Source organism: Mirounga angustirostris, unplaced genomic scaffold, assembly GCF_029215605.1.
Source record: "Mirounga angustirostris isolate CCGP_5_RB_7025 unplaced genomic scaffold, mMirAng1.0.hap1 SCAF_5, whole genome shotgun sequence".
In the NCBI taxonomy this organism is placed as follows: Eukaryota; Metazoa; Chordata; class Mammalia; order Carnivora; family Phocidae; genus Mirounga; species Mirounga angustirostris.
The window spans coordinates 126,771,997-126,799,821 of NW_026991713.1; the positions used below are offsets into that span (position 1 = coordinate 126,771,997).

Consider the following 27,825-nt stretch of genomic DNA (forward strand, 5'->3'; position numbering starts at 1 on the left):
GGTGCGGCGGGGGGCGGGGGGGCGCCAGGGGCGGGGCGGGGCGGGGAGGCGGGCAGGTCGCCCCGCAGCATGCGGCGGGCCGGGCGCGGGCGGGGGGCGGGGGGCGGGCCGGCGGCGGTGCGCTCTGGCGCGCGGCCGGGCTCGGCGTGAGAGGCGCGAGCGGGCGATGGGCTGACGGCGGACCTGCGGCGGGCGGCGGCCGGGCGGCGGGGCCGGGGCGGCGGCGGCGGCGGCGGCGGCGGCGGCGGCGGCGGGGGCGCGCCGGGACCCGGCGGGGCGGCTGCGGGCGCCGCGGAGGAGGCGGAGGCGCCGGGCGCGGATGCCGCCTGCTAGGCCACGGGCCTGCGCACCCCGGGGCGAATGGGACGCCCGTTTCGGTGGATCCGCCGCTGCAAACCTGAAGTTCCTCGGCTCCGAGCGAAGCGCAACAAATAAAAGGTAATGTGTCTTTGTTTCGCAGCCGCGACTGCTGGGAGGCGGTTGATTATGCCGCACTTGTGTGTCCATTTTTAAATGCTGGGCCGGTAAAGGGGACATGACACTTCTTTACTGGAAGCGTAGAGTATTTAATGTCGTGGATGTGACATTTTTTCAGTGCAAACCCCACGTGCGGCACCTACTACACTCCCTTCTGCTCCCCGCCCCCTCCCCCCATACACTTTCTCTGGCATCTCAGCCTCACACTGTCTGAATTTACCCAGGGAGAAAGGAAAGGACATTGCAGAAAGCAGCCCTGGGTGGGATTTGTTGTTGTTGTTGTTGTTGTTTTTTAAGAAAAAGCATTTTTATGGAAGTGACGGGAGTCCTGTCGTTTGGGTGCCCGAGGGTGGCAGGAAGCAGGCAGATGATCCTGCTAAAATACACTGCTCTTTTACACTCCAAATGGCTGCAGCAAGTTTGATGCATAGAGAAAGGGGGAGGAGGAGAACAGGAGGAAACCTTTAGTACGTGGTCATTTAAAAATGACCAAACGCGTTGCTTCTGTGTTGCAGACAGATGCCCACACGTTTGTGCCTATTGCCTTTAGAGAAGATTAACCAGTCCTGCACTCTGAAAGCCGTGTGGGCCGCCCCTGTGTAATCAGGAGCCCGGTGCCTTTCTCCAATACCTTGTGAGCAGAGTAACCGCTCAGTAGATTCAAGCAAATTCTGCAACATTTCCGAGGGGTGGCCGCTCTAATAATAGCGCTGGCGGTGGTTTCCTAATAGACATGCTCATTCTGAATGATGCAGCCATGCCCGGCTGCCGGCAGCTCAGCTTGCTGAGCCGGGGGATCCAGTGCCGGCGAAGGACTCCCTGACCCCACCATGAATGGATGAGGCTCTCTCTCTCCCCTATGAATGGAACATCCCTATAGAGGCTGCCGCTCTTCTCTTCTGGCGTCTTGCAGTTTGAATCCACACCGCCTCGCATGAAAGGGATTCTCAGAACACCTAAGGCAGGCACATTTCTAAATCTGAGCTCTTCAGTGCTGACGGCCTCTTCAGTATGGGAGTAGCTACCAGTGTATTTTTAGACCCCTGGTCAGGTTGACTTGATCTGCGTTTACCTGATTGGGTTTTGAGCAGCTGCTTAGACACCCCTTCCGGCTCAGCATCCCCTAAGTCTTGTCCTTTTCCAAAAGCGTGACTGCCAGGTGTGGGAAAGCACCAGCCAGAGAGCCAGGAGCCAACTTCTGACTTCATCCAGGGAAGCCACTGCCAGCCCTGGGGAAATACCTCAGGAATTGGATGCAAAAATCTCTACCTTACACTTACTGGAAGTTAGCTGTGTGTGCCATCTTGAAAATATGCGACAAAAGTGTGGGGGTTAAGGAGACAAGGGAGGACACATTTCACGGTTTTGTTTCTGGGCTTTTCATTGTTTCATGTTCATTCAGAGCATCTGACCCCATTTCTTTGGAGTCTGACTTGGACAAGGCCAGAAGGACAAACCCTCAGATCAGCAGAAACCTGATTTTGATTCTCAAAGTGTCCCTTAGCTCCTGCAACCCAGAGTACCAGAGGCTGAGCCACTTCTGTTGGCTGAGAGAATCATGCTGCTGGAAATGAAATCTGGATTTCTTTCAGGCACAACAGGAATGAGGGTCATACAGCAAATAGATCGGAATCCATTTGGTCCTGAGTGGTTAAGTAGCCACAACCTGAGTGGTTAATGTAATTGGAAGCAATATTTGGACGTGCTTTGGAATCAATACTATATTGTCCTGCCAGTGAATAGAATGTTGCCTCCTGATAACTTGGAATGAAGTTTTGCCTGATGCGCAAAGTTGCATGGGTAGAAGTAACCTTTTAGAAAGAAAAAAAAAAAAGAAAGATTAAAGTCTTCTTGTATTAAAGGGAGGCACTGTTAAGAGAAATGAGCATCAGAGAATCCCTCCACCCTCTTTTGTTCTGACCAAGTGTGATCTGCCGCTGGCAGAGCTATATTCTCTTTGGCACTTGTCTTGAACTAATTTTATTAATAAGACTTGTTATTTATGGCATAGGGCCTCTTGGTGATTTGTAGACGCTGTTGCCAAGTCCCCGGATAGCCTGGCAGGTGGCTAGTGCCATTAGCATTATCTTGTCGTTGGGGAAACTGAGACCCCTTGAGGTTCGGTTAGTCACCGATTTCATAATCCATGAGAAGTGCACCCCAGATGTGTACAGTGCTCAGTTTTATTGGAACAACAAAGTCACGGGCTGAGGTCAGAGAACAAGCCAAGAACAATGAGTCCTTGCTTGGGTTCTGGAACTTGGGAGAAGGCTCTGTAGTGGATATGCCAGCGTTCGTGCAGGAAGCGGCTCTAGAATCAACTTTGATGAGTCGAGGGAAAAGTGTGATGGGTTTGTGATGGGAAAGGCAGTGAAGAGATGAAGATGCGGGAAATCTTGTATGAGGGACCTGCTGGGCACCTGGGTGCTTCCGTAAGTGTGGGGAGGAGTGAGACCCCCTCCGCAGGAGATCACTACTGACTTTACTGCATACGTGTACCACTTGTGTTCACGTTATTGGTGCGTGTGTGCGTGCGTGTGTAAGATACTTACATTTCTACTCCCGGGCCATACACTTGTCTGTTAGAAAGGTTGCGTTTAGCCTGATACTCAAAGAACAAATGATTCCAAATCTAAAGCATTGTTCTTAGATAATTTTGCATATAAATACTTTTTTTAAAAGGAAGGAACAGTGCAGTTTCTGGAGAATTTCTAGTTTAATATGTCAAAATGAGAAGTAGACCATGATCACGGTTAAAGAGCTCTTGAAGTTATGTCATCCACTCACCACACAGTAGCAGAATGGATAAGTCCAGATCCAGTGATGACTTCTGTTCACATCTTTTATTTTCTAGTGCCACCCGATGTGTCAATAAAATGTGTGGCAGTTCTCTGTTTAGGTTTACTCATAGTGAAAATCCCAGCACCTCCATTAGAGATGATTTCTGGGACCTCAAAGGAGCATAAGCCTTGGGATAAAGATCTTCCAATGGTTCTTCTGATCTAAATTACCCAAAACTGTAGTCCCCTTGAGCAAAGGTGCCTCAGGCTCACATCCCCTCATGACCTCCCCAGGACATGGTGGGGGTCTGTGTACTCCACCTTCCCGCTTCTAATTCTTTGCTGTCCATCTCTCTCTGAAATGTGATGAAAGCAACAAAAGGCAATATTGGAGTTGAAGTGAGAAAAGGAGTAACAGGGACCATTCCATCAGTTGCATAGGATACACAGATACTTGAACTTGTCCTACAGTAAGCAAAAGCAGGACCATAAAGAATCTGGGGCAAAGTGGGCACTGTTGAGGAATGGTGGGATCTGAGTATTTTACCTTGTGTTCATTTGAGCCCTAATCAGACTCTAGTATGTCTGTAGTATTTCCCTTTGTTGTTTTTCCCAAGACGTCTCATCTGAAAAGCTGGAACAGTAGTTCTTGGAGCTCTGGGCTTCAGGGTCCCCACTGCACACACAGGCCTGCTGGTTTCACTACCGCATCCTGCAAGAAGTTTTCTGAATCAGCATAAATCCAGCTTGTCAAAAATTCTCTCCACAGCAGTTTCCTCTGGTTCCCCAAACCCATCAGCTCCCACCCTTTTCCTGTGTCCCAAGAGATCAGCATGTCTTTCTCTTATAAGGAATAATTTAGACACACCCTTACATTTATGGCAGTCAGTTCCACCCCTAGAAGCATCATCCTAAAAGTATCGATCGTTATGCCTCTCTTCCTCTCACAGAAGATGATCAGAGGTGTTGCTCCTATTTAGTGAATCACATTAATGCTTATTTGGGGTGCTACTGAGTTTGTGCATGAGTGTGTGTATGTGTGTTCAGTTCTTTTTTTTTAGAGATTTTATTTATTTATTTGACAGAGAGAGAGCACAAGTAGGGGGAGCAGCAGAGGGAGAGGGAGAAGCAGGCTCCCCGCTGAGCAGGGAGCCCGATGTGGGGCTCGATCCCAGGGCCCTGGGATCATGACCTGAGCCAAAGGCAGCCACTTAACCAACTGAGCCACCCAGGCGCCCCGTGTGTGTTCAGTTCTTAACTGTATCAGTGGAAGTTAGGTATTTTCCCCCAAAGAGAAATGCTTTTCCCTTTGAAGATGGAAATTACTGCCAAGAATAAAGACTATGATTATTGGAAGGAATATGAAGGATATAAGGGATCTGGTTCAGCTCCGTGGCCTTATTACTACCAAATAAGAATCAAGGAAAATAACCAAATAAAAATCAAGGCTGGTAGCCTTGGTCTGAACTGAATGAGTACACACGGGCATAGCTAACTCTCATTCAGACATAGAGAATCTAGGATCTAGCTTGTTATGCTAGATCTCTATCATCTGTGGTGGTTTCTAGTTTTTTCTTTTAAACTTGGAACCCTGGCCATTCCATGATGCAATACAAGAAGAAACTAGTTGTCCATGGTGGAGAATATCTGTACATACACACTCTCCCCCCTAAACTCTGACTACATCCACTTGGGTCTTCTGGTCTCCCTCTTACTAGAAATTCCTTGCCAGCCCATGGTTACTACATACTTCGTGTTCACTTAATGTTCACTGCATTGAAGTCCCTGATCGTGATGGGCACACAGTATCCTACCGGAATAAGTAAGTCACCGAGTGACTTTATCATACCATGCTCCCGCATGGATATAGTTAGGCATCTTTAGAACACCCCATGGCCTAAAGTGAGATGTACCCTGTGAAGTCATCCGGTGTCTACCTTGTCTTAGTCTATACTGTGGTGTGGCCTTGCTGACCTTAGGGCCAGAAGTCTCGGTATGGATGAAAAACTCTAAACCTTCTAATAATAATTTTCACTTCAAATTAGCCAAAAGCTATCCCTCCCAAACTTAAGGCGATAGCTCCGCAGTTTCCATCAAGACTAGCCTGTTCTTCTCGTGATTCAGTCTTCTTTGCAGGGCTTTTGCCTTTCTTTGTCCTTGCTGTAGGAAGAATGCATGAAAAAAAAAAGGCGTGTAATGGGGAATTAGATTGATAATGCATGACAGCGAATGGAAATGATGATCAGAGAGTTGCCAGGCTGTGCCATTCATAACCATAAAATGCACAATTATGCTCTCACCACACGCCTGTGAACAAGTGTATAGATGTGATAAACCCAAACTAGGAAACCGAATAGTGTGGAGCCATATGGAGCTGGGTGGTGTACCTACACACTGAGCTGGGGAATGCAGTGCTGGCTTACCCATTCCTCTGCTCCCACTGGCTACCCCCAATAAATATCAGATACTCATTTCACTGTCTCAGAGAGAGCGAGCGAGAGAGAGCAGAAGAGAGGAGAGGGTGAGGACAAGAACCAGATTGGAGCTGAACACAATGGAGAGCAGTGTTCTGCCTTCTCAATCCCCTTTTATTGGGATGGTCGAGTGTTTTGTAACCGAGTAACTGCAGATTGACCAGTGGCGCAGATGTAGCCTGCAGGTCTTGGCTGGAGGGCAGAGGCCTCGAACCCAGTAGGGTAGTGGGGGGCTGACATCACGCTGAATGTTCCGTGCAGGCTGTGAACCACGCACAGAAGGGATTTGGGGATTATCAGTCAAGTCAAAGATTTCAGATGGATGGAGTTCTAGGAATGAGAAGGGGCATGTAGGTCATTTTAACAGAGGAAGAGAGGCTTACAGATGCTCAGGGACCTCGCCAAGGCCTCAGTCACAGCACCAAGCCTGGAGTCCCCATCTCCTGGCAAGGACTTAGATGGGGCGTGCAAGTACTGTGGACAGAGAGTGGAACCGTAGCATCATCTCGTGTGGCTCGGATTCCCGGTTCTGCCTCCTGCTAGCTCCGAGGCCTCGGGCGAATGACTGCATCACTGAATCTCTCGGAGCTTCAGTTTTTTTCATTGACAAGAAAAGTTACATTCAGAAGGGCCAGTGAGACACCATCCGTGAAACACCTAGCACAAAAATATGAGAGACTCTTAGAACAAGTGATGTTGTCTTTGCGTCCTCCCCTCCACCTTCCAGTGTGACTTGATTATGCCACCGGAAGGCTCAGCACGGCTAACTGCAGGGACACACAGTGGGGTGTGAGAGGCCACTGGCCATGGAGACACGACTCAAGGAAGTGGTGCCTCCTCACCTCCAATCCTGAGATGCATTTTATAAAGAGAAAGTAGCATAAGGGAAACAACTGTTCGCTCTGATACTCTGTGTCATGTGGTCTCCCAGAAAGACTTCTGCAGGTAAAGGCATCCCCCAGCAGTCCTCTTGTATTGGATGGAAAAGACTTGTGGGCATCCTTCCGCATGCGTCCGCATCCCTGAGACTCCACTGAGTCCTGGAACGCTAATATGGGGAGGATTGGTTGGGGGAGGGGAAGGAAGAGAAGAAGAGATGATTTTGCTTTTACACTGAAAAGCAGAGAGAGCATTTGAGTTCTTCAGTTTTAAAAAATGATAAGGGAGGGCTTTTCTCTTGGAAAAGAATGCTAGAATCAAAACAAGCATTACGAAGGTTATGCCAATCCATGGTGATGCCATCTTCTTCACAACAGAGGCAAAAATCCAATCGCTGGGTAACGTTCTTTGATTACTTCCCATTCGCTGCCATTATTAGGAAGATTTTCAGCTTCTATTCACTTATTTATGTTAAACTCAGGTAATTACTGCAGAGAGTTAGTAGCAGAAACAAGCCTAGAAGCTGAGTGTCCTAGATGCTTGTGGGAGGTTTTTCTCATTGCACCCACCGCCTGACAACTCTGGAAATATTGAGTTTCTCTGTAGCATGAGCAATCAACATACTGATTTGCATAACAACATCGGAAATTATTTAAGCACTTAATAACCTTCTTGGTGTTAGATAAAATAAATCAGAATGAGAGATGGTCCATCTTCTGGAGACAGATTAAACAGGCACAGAATAGCCGTATGCAGGACAAGGATCTATTTTAGATGAACCCTCAGGGACAGTTTACGGCAATAGTTTGCCTGGACAGGGTGGAGTGAGCCAGTCATTTTCTGGAGAAAATATAAACTGACACTTGTTTGTGGTTCCTTCTTTCTTTCTTGTGGAAAATATGGTTTCTTTGTCCCTGCACAGTGTGGTTTGTCTGCCCCCCTGTTGCTAAGGTTACAACTTAGCCAATAGAGATTTTATACTCTTTAGATAGAGAGATCTAGAACTTCCAACTTGGAAAGATATCCAGATACTCAAAGAATATCCAAACCACAGGGGGGTTTTTTGTTTGTTTCTTCCTTATACAGCTAGATTCTTCTTTTCCTCTTGCCAACAGGACTGACCACACTTTTAGGGAACTGACAAAACCCAATGGAAAAATCCCATAAACTCTTGAGTTTTGTCTTGTTTTCGGTTTCACATTGGAAATGGAAAAAATGTCAGTATGTGAGCACACGTGCTTATTAGCATGGAAGACAGGTGGGAGTGAGGATGCTCGGGTTCCTGCAGTTTCCCCGTGACAGTGACAGGGAGGCGAGCATGAGAACAGTGCATAGCCTTCGCTCTTGCCCTTCTCTTCAGACCCTCACTGAGGGAGGGAGGCTGCCCGTCAGATGGGCTTTGAAATGGCCAGTTGTCCATTTGGCTATTTATCAATTTTCTCACAATGTGACCCCTCAAAGGAGCACCCCTGACAGTACTCCCGCATTAGCGAAGGCGGTGCCGTGTCTCACCTCTGACTACTCTGACCGGTGGTGGTCTGGGGACCTCTCTTCCTCCTCCTCCCAGGCTCAACAACCATTGTCCTGTGGTCAGCGAGTCACTTGTCCGCCTCGCTCTTCCTCTTGGTTGCATGACTGGGATTAAGCTCTTCAAGCCTTTACAATGAATTTCTCTAACACCTTGCTCCTATGTTTCCTTCCCAAATTCCTTTGGGGTGAGGTGCCCATTCATAGTTCAGCACCTCCCCGGTCTTTCCTGGGTGGTTATAAGATCATCACAGCTTACCCCCTTGCCGCCTTCCTGCCACACACACACACACACACACACGTACACACACGTATGTGCAGTGCACGCACATCCCCTCCCCAGCCTCGTTGCCCCCCTCCCGCCTTCATTTCCTATAACCCACAGGACTTAATATGGACTAGAGGGACCCAGCACGACCTGGCAGCTCCTCATTTCTTAAACTTCTTTTCTTACACTAACTCTGACACACTGTGTCAGGCTGTTTGGGTTGCCACAAAACAGCATAGGCTGGGGAACTTAATAAACGACAGACATTTACTTCTCATAGTTCTGGAGGCTGGGAAGTGTCCGGTGAGGGCCTGCGTCCTGGTTCATAGATGGCTGTCTTCACACTTGTCCTCACAAGGCAGAGGGAGGAGGGAGCTCTCCGGGCTCTCTTTCATAAGGGCACGAATCCCATCCCGAGGGCTCCACGCCATGACCTCATCGCCTCCCAGAGGCCCCACCTCAAGAAACCACCACTTGCAGGTTAGGACTTAACACAAGACTTTCTTGGGGGGGGGGAGCGGTGCTTGGGGAAGCAGCACAAACGTGTAGTCTCTTGTACACAGCCACACCCCCCTTGCCTTTCCCCAAGCACATTTGGCCTTTTCTGCATGTCAGCCTCTTGCAAACGCTCATCCTGGGGATTGAGCAGCCCCTCCCATCCCTCCTGTGCTGGGGACACCCCTGCTCATTGTTGAATTCAAACCTCCAATGCTACCTTCTCGTTTTCCTCCAAGCAGAGCGTCTCTCCCTCCTTTATTCGCCCAAAGCGTCCTCACAGCGCCCAGCCCCGGGTTTCATCTCCTGAATTGGAATGACCTGTTTCTGTAGGATTTCCAGCTCTCTAAGAAAGGACCGTGTCTTTATTTTTTTTTTTTTAAAGATTTTATTTATTTATTTGAGAGAGAGAGAGAATGAGAGAGAGCACATGAGAGGGGGGAGGGTCAGAGGGAGAAGCAGACTCCCTGCCGAGCAGGGAGCCCGATGCGGGACTCGATTCAGGGACTCCAGGATCATGACCTGAGCCGAAGGCAGTCGCTTAACCAACTGAGCCACCCAGGCGCCCAGGACCGTGTCTTTATTAATCTTTGATTCTCACAGCGCCCAGCCCCGGGTTTCATCTCCTGAATTGGAATGACCTGTTTCTGTAGAATTTCCAGCTCTCTAAGAAAGGACCATGTCTTTATTAATCTTTGATTCTGCAGCACCTAATACTATGTCTGGCATTTGGTGGGTGCTCAAAAATATAAGTGAGTAATTCTTTGTCACATCTTGTGGTTTCCCATTTCTTTGCTTGTTTGCAGATAGCTAGAATGAGTTTTCCCCTGCGTAAGCCTGTTGTCCTTACCCCATCTGTCAGCTCTTCTCTCTGCTTTTCAGCCAGGATTTCCCTCTCTGGATGTGTCCATGTCAGAGGGCCAGAGAGTAAAGATGGTACAGGACAACTGTCATCCTCTGTATGAGGGCTGGTCTTGCAAACCCCAGCTGGCGGGAAGTACCTGAGCTCCCCAATTAATTCATTCAGTCATTCAGTCAGTCAGTCAGTCATTCAACACACAATGGTGTGCCTATTATGTCCCAGCAAGGTATCTATGAACAAAACTGATGAAAAGTCTTGCCCTCAGGGAGCTCGCAGTCCAAGAGGAAAAGGCAGACAGCAAACCTAGTAAATTATATGGTGCACTAGAAGGTGGCACATGAGCTGAGGAAAACTAAAGCAGAGATCAGAAAGTCTGGCAAGGTTGCCATCTTAAATACAGGATCAGAAGGGACACTGTGGGAAAGGTAATGTTTGAGTAGAGCTTTGAAGGATGTGAAGAGGTGAGCCATGGGGTTGTGTGGGGAGACATTCCAGGCAGATGAAGGAGCTCATCAGAGGCTCTGGCTGGGAGGGAAGAGTGACTCGGAGAGAACAGGAAGGAGATGAGTGTGGAAGAGCAGACTGGTGTGGGGGGTGGGCGCATAGTGGTGGGAATCATGTGGGGCCTTGAAGGCATCGACTGGGGGAGGGGGGCTGTTGGAGAGTATGGATCTGGGGAGTATCGTGGCCCCCCTTGGGCTGCACAGGGACCTGGGGAGCATCGTGGCCCCCCTTGGGTGCTGTGTGGGGATTAGACTGCGAGGCAAGAGGTGCCAGGGGGGTGGCCATTGCAAGAATTGGGCAAGTGAGAAAGTGATGATGAAGTGTTCAGGGTCTGGTTATTTTAGAATCAATGAGGTTTTCTGCTGTGGTGGGTGTGGGATATGAGATGAAGAGAGAAGTCCCCCCACTGGGGCCTAAAGAACAGAACGTGGTGATGGAGTGGCCGTTACCAAGAGGGGAAAGCCGTGGGTGGAGTTGGTTTTGGGAAGAAGACAGGTCTGCAGCTCTGTTTGGCACATGCTGAGCCTGAGATCCTAACAGATAGCCAGATGCAGATGTTGAGCGGGCAGGTTTAGGCAGAATCACATACAAGCCTGGGAAAGGAGGAATTCCGGGTGGAGGTGCAAAGTGGGGCTTAGCCACCTAGAGTGATGCATAACGATGCCAGGCCTCAGTCCTGAATATGACAACATCTGGGGGGAAACCACAAGCACCAAACATCAAATAAAAAGAATATAAGATATAAAATAATGAAGTGGGGCGCCTGGGTGGTTCAGTGAGTTAAGTGTCTGCCTTCTGCTCAGGTCATGGTCTCTGGATCCTGGGATTGAGTCCTGCATTGGGCTCCCTGCTCAGTGGGGAATCTGCTTCTCCCTCTCCCTCCACCTCTCCTCTGCTTGTGCTCACTCTTTCTCTCTCTCTCAAATAAATAAAATCTTTAAAAAAATTTAAAAAAGAAATGAAATAATTCCTTGAAGTGTGAAGAACTCTGTTGAGATGTCCCACTGCAGGTGGAGCTCTCCATATCCTCTGAGGGTCTGTCTCTTTTTTGATATGTGAAAAGAGTATCTCTAACCTTCATACCTGAATCAGATTTGTTGATGGGTCATTGACATACAATAAACTGCACATATTTAAAGGATCGAATTTGATCGTTTTGACACATGTCTACACCGTGAAGCCATCACCACAATCAAGAACCGTAACTCCATCCTTTCAATCAGTGATATTTCCTGAGACCCTGGTGTATTTAAACCTCTGTGCCAGGCAGTAGGAAGGATCTAAACTGTAGACACTACCCTTGCCCCCTTTATTTCTGATGCAACATCTTGACTTCCCTTACACAGTTCTTTCTCCTAAAGCCTCTGCTGGAAGTACGCTTAAGTTTGGTGTCCACAGGGTTTGGAATACCATGTGTAAACCCTTTCACACCGGCGCTCCTGGTGAAATCAGGAAAGAGGAAAGATCAGGAACCCTGCCATCCTTTATTTTTATTTTTATTTTTTTTAAAGATTTTATTTATTTATTTGAGAGAGAGAGCGCACATGAGAGGGGGGAGGGTCAGAGGGAGAAGCAGATTCCCTGCCGAGCAGGGAGCCCGATGCGGGACTCGATCCCGGGACTCCAGGATCATGACCTGAGCCGAAGGCAGTCGCTTAACCGACTGAGCCACCCAGGCGCCCCCCTGCCATCCTTTAATCAGTGCTGATACAGGCAAAAACCCATCCCTCGTTCCTCCATCCACGGAGACAGCCCAAACAGCAGGCTGAGCTTCATCCTGATTTCTGTGTGTCATCAACACAATAATTACCTCCTGCCGAAAGCTTTGAGAAATTGTTCTGTGTCCAATTAGAGTTTTTGATTTGACTCGCAGATACAACAGAACGTCTTTACTTCTGTAACTGCTCACTGATGAATATTTTTAAATCTACCCTTTGCCAAACGGCCACTGAGTTTCAAGGCACTGCGTTATTTCCTGCAACAGCTTTTCCACTGAGAGGCTTGTGGACCATGGGTGAAAAGGAGGGGGGAGGACCCTCTTTGGTTTCAGAATCCTCTCCCTTCCTCCTCTGCCCACCCCCCTCCATTTCCCTTCCTTTTCCGGCCTCATGCCCACCCCCATTTTTAAGTGGTGTTCAAGAAGAAGTGGAACAGCTCTAGAAACTCGTCCTGCGCGTCATGCTGTGGAAGCAGCATCAGGAGCTCCATGAGCAGGTCTCCAGAAGGGCCTGGGGTGGTCATGGGGCAGCCAGCCAGTGTGGAAACCTCCGACAAGGTGAACAGAGGCAGGGAGCCACCGATGCAGCTCGGGCAAGTCGGGGTGGGGGTCCCTGCTAGGCCTCTCCAGCAGAGCCCTTTCCAGAGAACTCTGGGTATGTAAATATCCAGGCAGCGGCCTCCAGCCCAGATGGACCGCCCCATACAGATGTCAAAGGTAGCTGGAGAAACTGCCCTCAATGCAAGCACTTCCGTTTCCTAAGTTCTCCCTACACCTCTTTATTGGGGCATTTGGCAAGGGAGGGCGAGGGTTAGGACCGTCTCCAGGAGCTGCGAGCCACCCTGCAGGACCGTAGCTTTCCAGATGGAGCCATCCATGGCCTTCAGATGCGCTTTGCTGGGATGCCACTGGAAGTTTGGTCTGATTTTTTTTTTTTAAAGATTTTATTTATTTATTCATAAGAGACAGAGAGAGAGAGGCAGAGGGAGAAGCAGGCTCCCCGCTGAGCAGGGAGCCCGATGTGGGACTCCATCCCAGGACCCTGGGATCATGACCTGAGCTGAAGGCAGACGCTTAACCATCTGAGCCCCCCAGGCGCCCCAGTTTGGTCTGATTTAAGCATGAATCTCAAAAAGGGTCAGCTGTCAGACTAGAGTGCTTCCTTCCACACCTGGAGGACTTGGCATCTGAGCACAGGGCCCCTGGACTCAGGCCTGACAGGCGCAAGTGGCGGCTTCGTATCCCACGTAGGTTCTGTGAAGGCAGGTGGGCCATGCCACTGTCTCAGGCGGCCGCCTCCCCCTGTACTTCAAGAGTCACCTAAGAATCGAATCGCACTAGCTTGCTGACGGTCTTTTCTGCCCCCCCCCCCCACATCCCCAGGGATAATGGAGAGTTTGCCTGTAGTTATACACAAAGGGGACTGTTTACGTGAAGGAGAACCCATTCCCAAACTATGTGGCAAGATGCCCCAGCTACCAGTGATTGAAGATTGACAAGAGTCCTACTCCTTTCACACTTGGTCCTCTAGCTACAAAGAATGCATGTGTTCCATAGCCTGGGTGTGAGGGTATGTTCCTACAGAATAGGCAAATTAAAAACATCTCACTGAATGCAAATTAAGTTGTATAGTACCTATATTTTGGAGTTGTCCTTAAAATGGTATATAAGGATGTATGTTATTTGGATATATATTTATTAATTCATGTAAAAATACGTACTGAGTGCCTGTTATCACAGTCGGGTCATTCTGTTTCGATCACACATATAAAATATCATTTTAATGTCAACAAAATATTTTCAGTAAAAATGGGATAACCTATTGCTTCATAAGACCCGTAGTTGTAACAGTGTGATCTCATCCCACTAATAACAATATAAGCAAAAATTGAAAAAAAATTTCATTTAAAATGACAGATTGAATTAGACATTGGAGCAAAAGAGGCAAATTCGTGTTACCAAGAAAATGTCATTGAGGTTCTTGGTTATCAAATACATGAATACCAAACCAGTAACAGATGCATGTAACCAGCCACTCCACAGCATTATATTTTAAAAAGAGGACATTTGCTTGCATATTTTTTTAAAGATTGTATTTATTTATTTGACACAGAGAGAGCGGCAGGCAGAGGGAGAGTGAGAAGCAGGCTCCCTGCTGAGCAGGGAGCCCAGTGCAGGACTCGATCTCAGGACCCTGGGATCATGACCTGAGCCGAAGGCAGACGCTTAACCGACTGAGCCACTCAGGCGCCCTGCTTGCATATTTATACAAAGGAAATTGGTAGGGAAAAAAGTAGAATGATGTGTTCATGCCTACCAGTCTGTAATGTGATTTTTTTAAAAAACTCTTCTGAAGCAGGAAATGGATGTTGCAAACATTTGGTTCATCAAATGTAATATTGTAACAGAAGCGTTATAAGTAAATACATGAGTTATTGATGAATTTTTTTTTTTGAATTCTTGTCTGTGGGTGAGCACATATATCTGTAACATATCTTACAGTGTGTCTGTCTCCCCGTCCCCCGGAGGTCAACAGTCCTTTCTTACACTGTCCCTGGCTAAAGGTCTTCTGGCCCCTTCCTGATCACATGTGGTGGTGATGGGGCAACACATTCCATTTTGAACAATGATGCTTGTTTGAAAGTTCTTCCCTCTGTTGAAGTCAGATGTGTCTTCTGGAACTTCTGCTCGTTGATTCCATTTCTGCCCACCAAAGCAAAGTTCTTCTCCCTCTTCATTAAATTATTAAATGTAATCATCAGATTAGCATGCAATTATTAAATTGGCCAGTCCCCACATCCAGGCATGCCCCATTGGATTTATATCTGTTATCTCCATGAAATCAATAATCGCTTCCCTTCTCCCTCCCTCACGTGTCCTGACATGGACAATAGATGATATAGGGTTACCCTTCCACGAGAGCCTTTGCTTTTCAGCTGGTATGTGGTTTTCCTGTCAGTCCTGAGAAGACATAGTGTCCAGATCTTTACCCAAGCTGATTACCCTTCTTTGCCTTGCTCCACTCTCTTTCATTTCCTGTGTAAAATATGGTGCCCAGAATGAACACAGATTTCCAGAAATGGTTTAACCATGGTGGAGTGTGGGAGGCTTCTTAATTCCATTATTCAGGAAGTTATGCTTCTAGCATGTGAACTAAGAATAGGACCCCAAACTATAAATAATAGGATCTCAGCTGTTAAATTTTGAAGCTACGATCTAAACCTCCCTGTCAACTGTACATTTGGTCAGCACACGTTCTTCGTTCAGTTACCAGTCATTGGGGGTCACGCAGATACTGAGAAAGACAGCTTATATTTAGTATTTCCTTATGGTTTTCCAAGTGCATCTGTATCTTTTCAGACACTGAGTGTCAACACTTGCAGTTAGAACCCTCTTTCCAGACTCCCCTCATTTCTGCATCAGTTAGAATGAAATTGATTTGAAAATGATGTTCAGGGGTGCCTGGATGGCTCAGTTGGTTAAGTGTCTGCCTTTGGCTCAGGTCATGATCCCAGGATCCTGGGATGGAGGGGGCTCCATCTCTATGCCCAGCAGGGAGTCTGCTTCTCCCTCGCTTTCTGCCCCTCCCCCACTCATGCTCTCTCTGTCTCCTCTCAAATAAATAAATAAAATCTTAAAAAAAAAAAAATGATGTTCCGTGGCTCCTTACTATTTCACCAGTGAGTGTACCACCCTCAGGCCATTGAGTATATGGCCCTCTTGTCATCATAAATAGGATTCCCTAGCTGGTTTTCTCACCGCTCCTGGTCCAGCCACCACTCTCTGCTCCCACCTCTTCTGCACAATTGATGTTTCCAGAACATGCCCCATTCCTTCCCGTCCCAGACCTTCTTACATCAGGCTACCTCTGCCAGATGTCCTGTTCACATCCCACTTCCTCAGCTGAGTATTGACCGGTCCCCCAGGTGTGAGTTAAGGTCCCTCCCACCCTCTGCCCAGAACATTTTATACCCTCCCTGTTGTCACACAGAATACCCTGTAATGGCCTGTTAACTTCAGTATCTCCTCTGTGGGATATACAAGCTCATTAAATATAGGAACAAAATCATGTTCATCATTGTATATAAATAAGATGCCCTGCATATAACACTATACCATAAACACTTGCTGAACACTTGCTGAACACACACTATGGCGGACATTATTATCTATCACCCTCTAACCTCCCCCCTCCTCTCCCCACCGCTTATTCCATTAGGATGGGTTGGTCACTAGATTACTTACTCTCTAGAGTACTGGGGACATGGATACATGTCTTCTCTAGAAGAGAAATTACCCAGCCAAAGGAACTTTTTAGCCACTTGCTGTGTAATTTTATTTCCTGTAGGGTGTTAGTAACCTGCAAATTAATTTGTAATTATCTACTAATTAAATAATTTTATCTTTAATACATTAACCCCTCATTGTAGTTGTTATCACCCTCCCCCAAAATTTGCAGTTGCTTTTTCTTTTTGCTCAGGGTGTTCATGAAGTAAAATTACTTTTTTTTTTTTTTTTAAATAAAAGTATTTTTAAGGTAGTCCAGTGTATATTTTCCCCTTTGGGCTCACTCATTGCTTTCGTGCTTAGAAAGCCCTAATACATAATTACCTATATTTTTTAAAGATTTTATTTATTCATTTGACAGAGAAAGCGCACACACGATCACAAGCAGGGGGAGGAGCAGAGGGAGAGGGAGAAGCAGGCTCCCCGCTGAGCAAGGAGCCCCATGTGGGACTTGATCCCAGGACCCCGGGATCACGACCGAAGCCAAAGGCAGATGCTTAACCAACCAGGCACCCCAATAATTACCTATTTTTAATATTCACTTTATGAACACTGGGAGGAATTTATTTGGGGGAAGGAGGTGCAGTTAATTTATGCTGTAGTAGCTAGCCCCACCATTTCCCTTCTTGCTTCAGAAGATTGAAACCAACCCAGAACTGAGTAGTTCAGTTCATCTTTTAACAAAAATTGATCGGCCCCAGACAATGAAAATATTCCTTTCCTCTCTCCTCTTGCTTGAACCTATCTTTAAAGTTCTTTGATTGTTCTTAAACTTTCCTTACTTCACATGTCAGCTTTGGTTTTCCAGCTCCATCCCTGTCAGTCTGTGACGCACTGAAAACATTCCTCATATTTGTACAGAATATGTATAACGTGCCGTGCACCCTTGACACGTTGCATATATTATACCAAAATCTCGTCTCCTTTGGGAGTTTCTGTGCAAATCACTCTGTGTACTTTGGACATCTCACTCTTCACTCTCTCATTCAATTTTACTTTTGTTAGGTTATGAAAATTTTACCTGTAAAGTCTCCATCTCATAAAAACAATATTCTCTTAGGTCCATAGAATCAACCTTTTTATTTCTTTTCCTAGACTTTTAAAAACTGTTTCCCCTGTGTCTGGGGTCCTTGTCTGACAACACCGTGCTCCTTTCCTACTATAAAAATTCCAAGTACTGGGGCGCTTGGGTGGCTCAGTTGTTAAGCGTCTTCGGCTCAGGTCATGATCCCAGGGTCCTGGGATCGAGTCCCGCATTGAGCTCCCTGCTCAGCGGGAAGCCTGCTTCTCCCTCTCCCACTCCCCCTGCTTGTGTTCCCTCTCTTGATGTCTCTCTCTGTCAAATAAATGAATAAAATCTTTTAAAAAACAAATTCCAGGTACAGTTATCAAAGCCAAAGAAAGAGATATTTGCCTTTTCCTTTGGAAGAAGCATCTTCGTTCCACCCCAAGACTCTGTCACTAAGATACTAGGTCCAGAACTCCACATGACCGAGAACATATGTCATTTTCTTGCATCTGTCCTTACTTCAAGGAGCACAGTGGAATGTTAGCTGGGTACGTAGGTTCTTGCTGTTTCTTCGCCTGTTATGTTTTATCAGGGTTTATACCTCACTCAGCCGCCTTTAAAGGTTGTCTACATGGACACTGTGCTATGAACAGTGACGATTAACAGAATAACACCCTGAACCTGCCCAGAGGAACAGGTGCAAGAGCTTTGATCTCTTCCACTCGCGTTGCCGACTGTGGTCTGGCAGTGCCTCCTGTCCAGCCAGCCTTAACCCACAGGTCATGCACTGAATTTCCTCAACCTCCTTTCTTTGGCCTTCTCCACGTTCCCTATATCAGCTCTCTGTTGGTGATGGCCGGCTCGCACAGGATGACTCTGGGAGCTGCTGCGGCTGGGGAGAAGGACTGGCTGTCCAGGCCCCCTATCTGGATGAAGTGCCCCCTCTAGGGATGGCCAGGCCCCCACAGAGCCCTGCTTCATGAAGGCCTGACGCTTGCTCAGGGCAGGAGACTGCCACTCAGATGAAGCCTGTCCACACCAGCCTCCCCACCCACCTTGCCACATAGCAAAAAATCTTGTGTGAGTGGACAGAAGGCCTCAGCCTCACCTGGGGCCATTCTGGAATTGGGGTGGGGGTGAAGGTACATGGTCTGCTGCCTCTCTGACACTCCTGCTCAGAGGAGCCTTGAATTCCCGGACTGGAAACTTCTAAAGGTAATACTGATCGAGAGCCTTCTGTGCACCAAGCAGAAATCCACACTCTTTACCTGCATTAACTGAGTTACTCGTCACAGCAGCCCCACGGGGATGGCACTGTGATTGTCTTGGTGACATAGACCAGGGAATGAGGCCCGATCAGGTATTTCAGATGCTCTCCTCCTCCCTGTCGAGAGGCTTAAGTTTCTCTGTCTTCAGAGACTCTGTTGCAGGTGCAGAGAGTGTGGGCGGCAGAAGGCTGCAGGTGTGTGGTGAGTGAGGGGAGGGAGGGCTCATACTCGGAGATAAAGGAGAGCCTGTCTGCAGAAGATGCTCCAGCAGAACCCAAGTGGGACCATCCAGTTACTGCTCTCTAGGCATCCGGCTAGTTGGAAGGAAAGGCAGAAAGCTCTGGGTCTTCCAGAACCCTGGACGCTTCTTGCACATGAGTTCATGGAAGTGAGCTTACTGCCCTGCTCACCGGCTTGGTGTCCGTGACGCACAGTCAGCCTGCAGGGCCCGTGTGTTTGGGTCTCCCAGTGCCCGTGTCCTGCGGGCATACTCAGAGGGGTTGGCCTCAGACAGAGGACAGCAGTGGCCTGTCCCACGGTGGCCCTGGGTGGCACCCACTCCGCCTTGTCTTTCCACATCTGCAGCGGACCTGTCCCACCTCCACATCAGTAGCTTGTCCTCAAATTGCAATGTCTTTTTGGAAGGTGGGAAGGATACCCTTCCTCCCTTCCTCCTCCACAGCCCGCAGCTTAGCGCTGGCTCACAGCTCCACTGCACTGGGATCACAAAGCCCATCACTGGAGCTCCCTGGCTGTCCTCACCGCTTACCCGTCTGGGTCCATTCCTCGTCTTTTAAACTTTAGGCCCAGAGACTGTTAGTGTTTCTTGACCCTCTGCCCTGCAGTACCATCTGGAGAGATGGAGATGGATTGTCCTCCAGGACCTGTGGCTCGATCACACACGGCAGCGGTCCTCTGGGCAGTGGGGTCCTCCCCAGAGCAGCGGCCCCGCGCAGCCCCCTAGCCCTGAGTGCACCCATGACACCACGACTTCTCTCCCCGCATTATCGAAGAACGCTCCAGTTCCTTGTGCTGAAGGCAGAAGCGGGATCTGAGCAACCACGGCCCCAACACATGCTTTCCCAAGATCCTCTGGTAAAGCACCGGCCCCGCTTGTGACCTCATCAGATGCAAACTTGTGGAAGGTTGAGCTTGGGAGAATGCAAGGCTTTTTCAACTTTTATAATCCGTCGGATCGCCGCGTGAATGTAATCACTTTCATCTGGGTTTGATAAGTTACAACTATATTCAGCAGCCAAGAGCCTCAAGGACGTGCCTGTGTGTGTCCTTTTACATCCAGGAGACTCATGGTCGCGACAGAGGTGAAACAATCTGCCAGAGGACATAGGGTGACACAGGGACAAGGTCATTCTCTCTGAATCAGACTTCTGGTGTCTAGCACCATGTGTCTCCTTCCCCTGTCGTGTTATTTTAATATGTCACTGAAAGACAAAAAAGGTGGGCTTGAATAGGGGGAAAATTATAATAAAAGTGGGCAAAATACCTTTAACCTTTAAAGATTATGGGCAGAGGCTCGGGCGCCTGGGTGGCTCAGTTGGGTAAGCGACTGCCTTCGGCTCAGGTCATGATCCTGGAGTCCCGGGATCGAGTCCCACATCGGGCTCCCTGCTCAGCAGGGGGTCTGCTTCTCCCTCTGCCCTCTTCCCTCTCGTGCTCTCTCTCTCTCTCTCATTCTCTCTCTCTCAAATAAATAAATAAAATTAAAAAAAAAAGATTATGGGCAGAGGCTCATACGATGTTATAAAATTACATTATAATAATTTATTCTGTCTGGCATCTCCATGGTACAAGTTAAGCATGAGCAGCAACAAATGGATGCATATTTTCAGTAAATTTTAATTTGCCCGCAGTCCTTTCTGTATATTTACTGTGAGTTGCATTTCTTGAGACCGCTGTGAACATAGCGCATTCATTCATCTCCTGGATGTGATAGCTTGATGATGATTGAGATCTCGTGAGCCTGTGACCTTCTGGTACCTTCGTTGGGTCGCTGGGCCTTCATCAGTCTGAGAGGAAACCGAAGTGGCGAGAGGAATGTCAGTCACATGTTGAAGTGACCCCGAGAGCAGAGGCTCCAATAGTGAGCTGCACTGGGAAGTTGTAGTCATGTTTCTGGAATTTCCTTCTGAGCCGCAGAACGGCCCAGGTCAGAGGGCGGATTGTGAGGTGCTGCCGTAGGGCATCCGCCCACCCGGCTGCCTTGGGATGCTTCGGGGTTTAACGGACCAGGCCAGCAGGGGAGGCTGGTCTCTGTGGTCGGACCTCGGCTTGGATGCTTTTGAAATCTGAGTTTTCTATTGGATGGTGGAATTTTAAAGGATAGGATTTCAGGTTTTGGAGGGGGGGAGTATTAATAACTTTTCTAAATAAAGCATGTTTTGGAAATTTTAATTCTTCCCTTTATAGAATCCTAGGGAGGCTTTAATATTTCTTATGTTGTTGTCTCAGAAAGTTGCCGTCTCCAAAATGAATATGAGTCACAAGACAGTAACTTACTGTGCACAGAGAAAAACCAAGTGGGCGTGTTCAAAGCTGTGTTTGCGGTCTGTGAACACTGCCTCCCCTCCCGGTGTCCACCCTACCCTCACCCCATTCTGCATTGTAGCGAGACGATTTATGTCGGAGTGGTCGCCAGCTGACATCTGCTCAGGGATAACTGTCTCCGTATGAATGTGTCTCAGGAAGTACAATAGTAACGTGCCGATGAGATGTTTTTGAGTTTTTATTTTTGAAAGCCACGTGCATCGCTAAGCTTGGAATCAGTGACCCTACAAGTCATTTGTACAACTGCATTAGATTTCAACAAAAATGTCTTCCACAGTGGAACTAGGTGTGTATACCATAGCATGTAACTTATTTGGCAAAGGACGCGCAGTGGCTAAGAGAGAGGGAGAGAGGGAGGGAGAGGGAGGGAGAGGTGATATGTAGAGAAAAGGGTCATAATACAAAACATGCTAAAATGGGGTTTACTTAGTTTTGAATTTGAAGACAAAATGTTCCTAATAAAATGTATTTGCATGGGCTGAACTCGGCAGCCTGCCCTTGTCCATGTAAAGCATCTGAAAATCCCCATGGAGGGGGCATTTGTCATTGCTAGTTAGTTATTATTGGTTTTTTAACCAATGAGGGGGGACTCCCCCACCACATTTGGGCAGTGGTTCCTTCCACCAACAGGAATATATCAGGATAGTGGAGAAAAGATGCCCTCAGACATAGATATTTATAAATGCCCCCCCCCTTTTCAGGTTCTTTGCTCCCTGAGCAACTTCTGATCACAGCTGGCTTCCCATTAACTCCACCTGCCAGGAGAGACTGTGTCAGACCTTCCGTCTCCAGTATTCTGACCTGTGTGACAGTTGTAATTCTCAGTTGTAAACTAATTAACTTGATTTGATGCGTTAAAAACGTAGGCAATCTAAAACAAAATCCTTGGGAACGAAGCTTCTCAGGATCCATTTCCTATGGCTGACCTCAAACACTGTCAGTCATTTTTCTAGATAAAGTTTGTTTTTATACATTTTTTTTTTACTGAAAAAAATAAAAGTTTAAGTCATAATTGGATGGGATGGGAGGAAACTACCCATAAGCCTACTCCCCTAGCATATCAACTATTTTATTTTTTTGCCTCCCAATTCCTGTCCAAGTGCACGATAATTTTATTGGCTGTCTTGAGAGGACACACATAGCATTTCATATTCTGCTATGCTCCCTTAAGCTAGTATCATAAATGCATTTCTCTGTTTATGAATAGTCTTCCCGATTCAGTGTGTGTCTTAACAGCAAAGTTGGAGCGATGGGGTGGACACCTCACTTCCAAAATAACACTTCGCTGTATATTTCTCGAGAATCACAGCACCTTCGGCAGGCCTCTGCTTGGTATGGAATTGCATTGTAGCGAACGATTTATGTCGGAGTGGTCGCCAGCTGACATCTGCCAGAAGCCCTGCTCTCCAAGAGGATTTCCTCTGAGGGGGATGCTGACGCTGCAATTGTGCCTCGGCCGCCGAAAACGAAAACAAGCAAAGCCGTATTATTTTACAATTGTTAGCATTCAAAAGAAAATTTCAGTGTGCCTGGAAAACCAGACAAAGCTACAGATGTCCACTCTTTCCCGGTACACACCCAGGAGGGTAAACCTTTTCTGAACTGATGAGAACAGGACACTCCAGTCTTCCTTCAGTCAGGAAGGACAGGCCATCCCCCCCCTTGGAGAAAAAAACCACGGCAGTGCCGTCCAAAGAAAGGCGTACTTTCAAAAACGTGATGATTCAAAGTTGAGTTTCTGTTTGGACGCACTTCTCTGGGCTGCTTTTTTCTTCAGGGATGTTGTGCCTTCCCAAAGGGAGGCAGCTTAGAAATTCCCTGTTCAAATAGGGAGCGTGCTTAGAAATAAATTCCTCGGGACTGAAAATTGAAGGCTTTTTGGAAGAGAAGAATGAACTTGGAAAACTTTGAGTAGATCTTAACATCTTGATGTATAGTTAATTCCTTCAACTGCTGAGCAGATAAGGTGAGATTATTTAATGGAATGAGGATTTTATTTTTCAGATGAAAATGAGAGCCTCACAGTAAACTCCTAGGTACGGGCATGAACTCAGTGTCACGTCACGCGTTGTGTGCTCTGAAATATTTTGGGAAAATGGTACCTACCTCTTTATTATTGCAGTTAAAACTTCATTTGATACAGTAATATCTTGGTGATACCAATTTCCCTTTATTTTTGTCAAATTTATTAGAATGTGGGTAAGGAAGTCAAGAATGTGTTTATATCCTTAGCTTTTTACGATAAAAGGAAGCTCAAAACTTTGTGTTCTAAAGATACTAAGGACCAGCAGCATTTTTTTTTTTTTAATTCTCCTCTGTCCCCACCCTTCAGAGAATTTTCTGAAACCTGTAATAAATGTCTTTAAAGGAATTTCAAAGTAATATGCTGGATGGTTGTAGCACTTTTCTTCCTTAAACTTCCACTGTGTTAACCCTGGGTTCTTTCCATTAAGAACTGAGCTGCTGGAAATTTGTACCTTTTGAACTTTGGACCCACTTCACTGATTTCCCTCAACCCCCTGACCCCCCAGCTCTGGCAAGTACCAATCTGTGCTCTGTATCCACGAATTTGGTGTTTTGTTTATTTGTTTAGATTCCACATATGAGATCATTTGTCTTTCTCTGACTTAATTTCACTTAGCATAATGCCCTCAGGGTCCATCCATGTTGTCACAAATGGCAAGATTTCCTTCTTTCTTACAGCTGAATAGTATTCCACTGTATATATACACCACGTATTCTTTATCCATGTATCCACCCATGGACACTTAGGTTTCTTCTGTGTCTTATCTGTTATACAGAATGCTGCCTTGAAAATGGGGGTACATTTATCTTTTTGAATGAGTATTCTCCTCTTCTTTGGATAAATACCCAGAAGTGGAATTACTGGATCATATGGTGGCTTCGTTTTTAATTTTTAAAGGACCCTCCATCTGTGCGAGGCTCCCCTCTTCTCCACATCCACCTCAACACTTGTTATTTCTTGTCTTTTTGATAATAGCCATTCTAACACATATGAGGTTGATAGCTCATTCTAGTTTTGATTTGCATTTCCCTGACAATGAGTGATGTCGAGCATCTTCTGGTGTGTCTGTTGGCCATCTGGATGTCTTCTTTGGAGAAATGTCTATTTAGATTCTCTGTCCATTATACTAGGATTGTGTGGGGTTTTGCTATTGAGTCATCTGAGTTCTTTATATGTTTTAGGTATTAGCCCTTTATCAGATATATAATTGGCAAGTATTTTCTTCTATTTAGTAGGTTGCTTTCCACTTTGTTGATGGTTTCCTTTGCTGTGCAGGAGCTTTTTATCATGATGTTGTCCCATTTGGGTATTTTTTGAAGCTGACGGATTTTTTAAATGAAGTCAGTCAGCTAGGATGCCTCCTATGTGCACACTTGGTAGATTCTAATGGGATTTGAGCCCTCTCTCCTTTTAAGGTAGTTAACACCGACAGTTAAGAGTCCAAAGAATGAATAAGGACTTGTCATAGACCGGTCTCACGTCCATGGCCGCCGGCTTCGGCTTATATGTGCAAAATGGCAGACCTTTGGACTGAAGCCTTCCTTGGGTTTTAACTCTATTTTAACCTCTGTTGGAGTGCCTATGGGTATGTAAAACTTCTCTTGGTGCTTTTTCTCAGAGCTGGGGACTGCTGAGTCATTCTTCTAACTCAGATTCAAGAGACATTTCTTTTGGTCCCATCCAAGCAGGGTGTGCCATATGGGTTAAGATCCCATAACTAGGGCACCTGGGTGGCTCAGTTGGTTAAGCGACTGCCTTCGGCTCAGGTCATGATCCTGGAGTCCCGGGATCGAGTCCTGCATCGGGCTCCCTGCTCGGCAGGGAGTCTGCTTCTCCCTCTCCCGCTCCCCCCTCTCATTCTCTCTCTCTCAAATAAATAAATAAAATCTTAAAAAAAAAAAAAAGATCCCATAACTAGGGAAATTTGACTCGATGGTAGTTGGAGGGGTTGGCTTCTTCTGAGGAAGGAATAAGAGGATTTTCCCACCAGTGTCCATGCCAGCTTTGGACATGCTGATGGTTAGAGGATAATCCCTGTTGTACAGGAAGAGAAGATGATCTCTATTGCATTGTTCCTGGAGAAAGCGCTCATGAGAAGGGACTGTGATGGCTGGGCATGCAGATGAGGCCAGGATCTGCCCACCTGCTTCCCTCCCCTTGATCTGCATGAAGTGGCTGCTAGCTGGGCAAAAAGAAGGTGGTTTCAGTGGCGGCTACGGAGTCATAGAAAATACGAGGGCTGGACAGAACCTCTGGGTTTTCTGGTCCAGACAGTGGTGTTGGAGCCAGCTCTTACCTGTTGTGAGAGCCCGTTGGTACGTTTTTGGGACTTCTGTGTGCCAGTGGTAAAAACAGAACCATTATTAAAGTTAAATTCTATAAATTTAGAGGTAAGTACCTTACATTAAAAACAGAGGTAATAAACACTCAAAACCCATCACTCACGGATGGAAAATTTCCTGATTATTTGACTCTACTATCACCTTGCCCCTGGGGCTATTTAAGGTTACCGTATGTGTAGGAGATATTTTGCCAGGACAGTAGCTTGAAATCAGAACCAGGGAAGCTATCTGGAGTGTAGCAAGACAAGTTTCGGTTAGAGTGGTGGCCGGCTGACATCGAAGGGAAGCCTCATTCTTCAAAGGATTTCCTCTGAGAGTGTCGCCAGGGCTCCAGCAAATGCTACAAATGAAGGCTTCTTCCTTCCAGAAAGCCGGCGATTAAACATTTCAGCTGCATTTCCCTGGGCTCAGCCCACTCGCTTTTGTATATGAGACGGGGCTGCAGAGATGAACGCACCCAAGACCCGGTGGGGCCACGACCCAACGATGCCCGTCCGGGCTCTCTCTCTCTCTCTTACACTGACAGCAGTGTGTGCGTAGCAAAAGGTGCAAGGGTGAGGGGTCAGGTTTAGCCGTGAGCGTTTAGCTCCCGGGTTCCTCTGTCACCGGGGAAAGCACTGTCAGGACTAGGTAATAAACGATTAGCACAGAAATCCTGTGGAGAAAGAAGCTTCACAGAAATCAGATGCAATTGCCAGAGGGGTGCTCGTCTGCTCCCAGGTGCTCAGTAAGGGGGACACGGTGGCAGAGCCTGGATACTGAAATCTGTCCCTAATGTGTGTGATGAAATTATTGAATGGGAGATGCGTCAGGCTGTCAGACTCTCAGTGACCATCATTTGTCTTTCTTCGTAGATGACGGAGGGCCGTCGATGTCAAGTACATCTTCTTGATGACAGGAAGCTGGAACTGCTAGTGCAGGTAACTGACTTTTGGCCAACGTTCTGAGTTTCTTCCAAAGCTTATGTGGTTTGGACTTCGATTCAGCTGATGGGTGGGGGACGATATAAACAGTTTTTAATCGGGATCTGGTAGAATCTAGGAGAGAAGGGCGGCACACCATGGTATTTTTGTGTGTGTGAATGCTATTTTTGTTCATTCTGTTTCTTTGTACACCACGCCTAAGGCATTCAAGGCCAGATGTATATCTAACCTATTGTTGCAGATCTCTAGAAAAGGAAATTCCGCAACTGCCATTAGCAATTTCTACTTGCCGGAGTTAACTAGAATATAATGTAAATAACTCTTGCTGCAACTAGAACTGATGTGGTCATCTTTCCTGCTCAGAGAGGGGTGGAAAACCATTTGCTGTTTCCAAGTGATTCTTCCGTAGGTGTGGGGAAAGAGAGGCAATCTCTTGGCTCTGTCTCCCCTTCAGGGGCCGAGTAACCCCCATCCCACGTGTCCTCGTTGCATCACTCTGGAACATCTATGTGTCCGTGGACACGCAGGGAATCAGTCAGTCCATCTACAAATTTTGCACCCACCCATCAGAGTCAAAGAAGTCAGAGCTGTATTAGAATCATAGATCCTGGCCTCGTTCAGCTTACTCTTGAAAGAAATCATCATTATACCTAGAGCCCTGAAGAATCGCAGAGTTGCCCAACTTGATTTAAAGAACTTAATTCCAAATCTGTTGTTTGACTCCAACTTTCAGAACCGTATTTGCTTGAAATCCTCAAATGTCTATCAAACTCTTAGAGCAGTGCTTCTCATTATCCAGAATATTTTGCCCAAGAATCTGTAGTTCTTCGGTGGTAGGTTGAAATGACACCTGCATGCTCATTCACTGGGGGGGGGGGGGGGGGACAATACTGTCACAATGGGAAGATATGCGTAGAAATACTCTTATCTCACGTCCCCTTGTATATACTGCTTGGATTTGGAAAATGTTCACATTGCTAACCTGAAGGAGTTAATACTTGAAATTAGATTTAAATTATAAAGGCAACGTAGAAAACAGAAAGTAGGAAAAAGCTCATAATCACAGCCCACTCATTTACCTATTAGTCTCATTTCAGCAAATTTCTTTCCAGCATTTTTCAGATTTCTATTTCTTACGTGGTTGTAATCGTAATGCATGTAATTCTATTTTATTTTTCCACCTAACATTGTCTTTCGTTGGCATTTTCCAAGTTACTATAGGTTCATCTTTGTTAATATCAGCATAAAGTCCAAAAACGGATATACCATTATTATCTAATCGTTCACTCATTTGGGCACATTTAAGGCTTTTGTTTGTTTGTTTTACAGTTTTTCCTCTACTATCAGTAAACACTGTCATTAATTTACCCATGGGTACAGAGTTCTTCCATGTTTTGGATTATGTCCTTATTAGGCTAGATT

At 46.8% G+C, this 27,825-nt stretch overlaps 1 protein-coding gene across 11 annotated transcripts in view; it reads left to right on the top strand.

The window, feature by feature from the left end:
* The window catches only part of FRMD4A (FERM domain containing 4A), a 332,058-nt gene that overhangs the window by 116,933 nt on the left and 187,300 nt on the right, over positions 1 to 27,825 (top strand). For 9 of the 11 annotated variants that reach the window (XR_010411703.1, XM_064592040.1, XM_045874389.3 and 6 more), the window contains exon 2: positions 26,335 to 26,400. Coding sequence is in view for 10 of the 11 variants with exons in the window: in XM_064592040.1 (XP_064448110.1) it covers positions 26,335 to 26,400 (66 nt within the window). In the remaining variant the exon portion in view is untranslated. Of the gene's footprint in view, positions 1 to 238; positions 439 to 21,187; positions 21,399 to 22,413; positions 23,079 to 26,334; positions 26,401 to 27,825 lie in introns of those variants that run through there. The other 2 variants (XM_064592042.1, XM_064592041.1) reach the window with 2 other exon arrangements.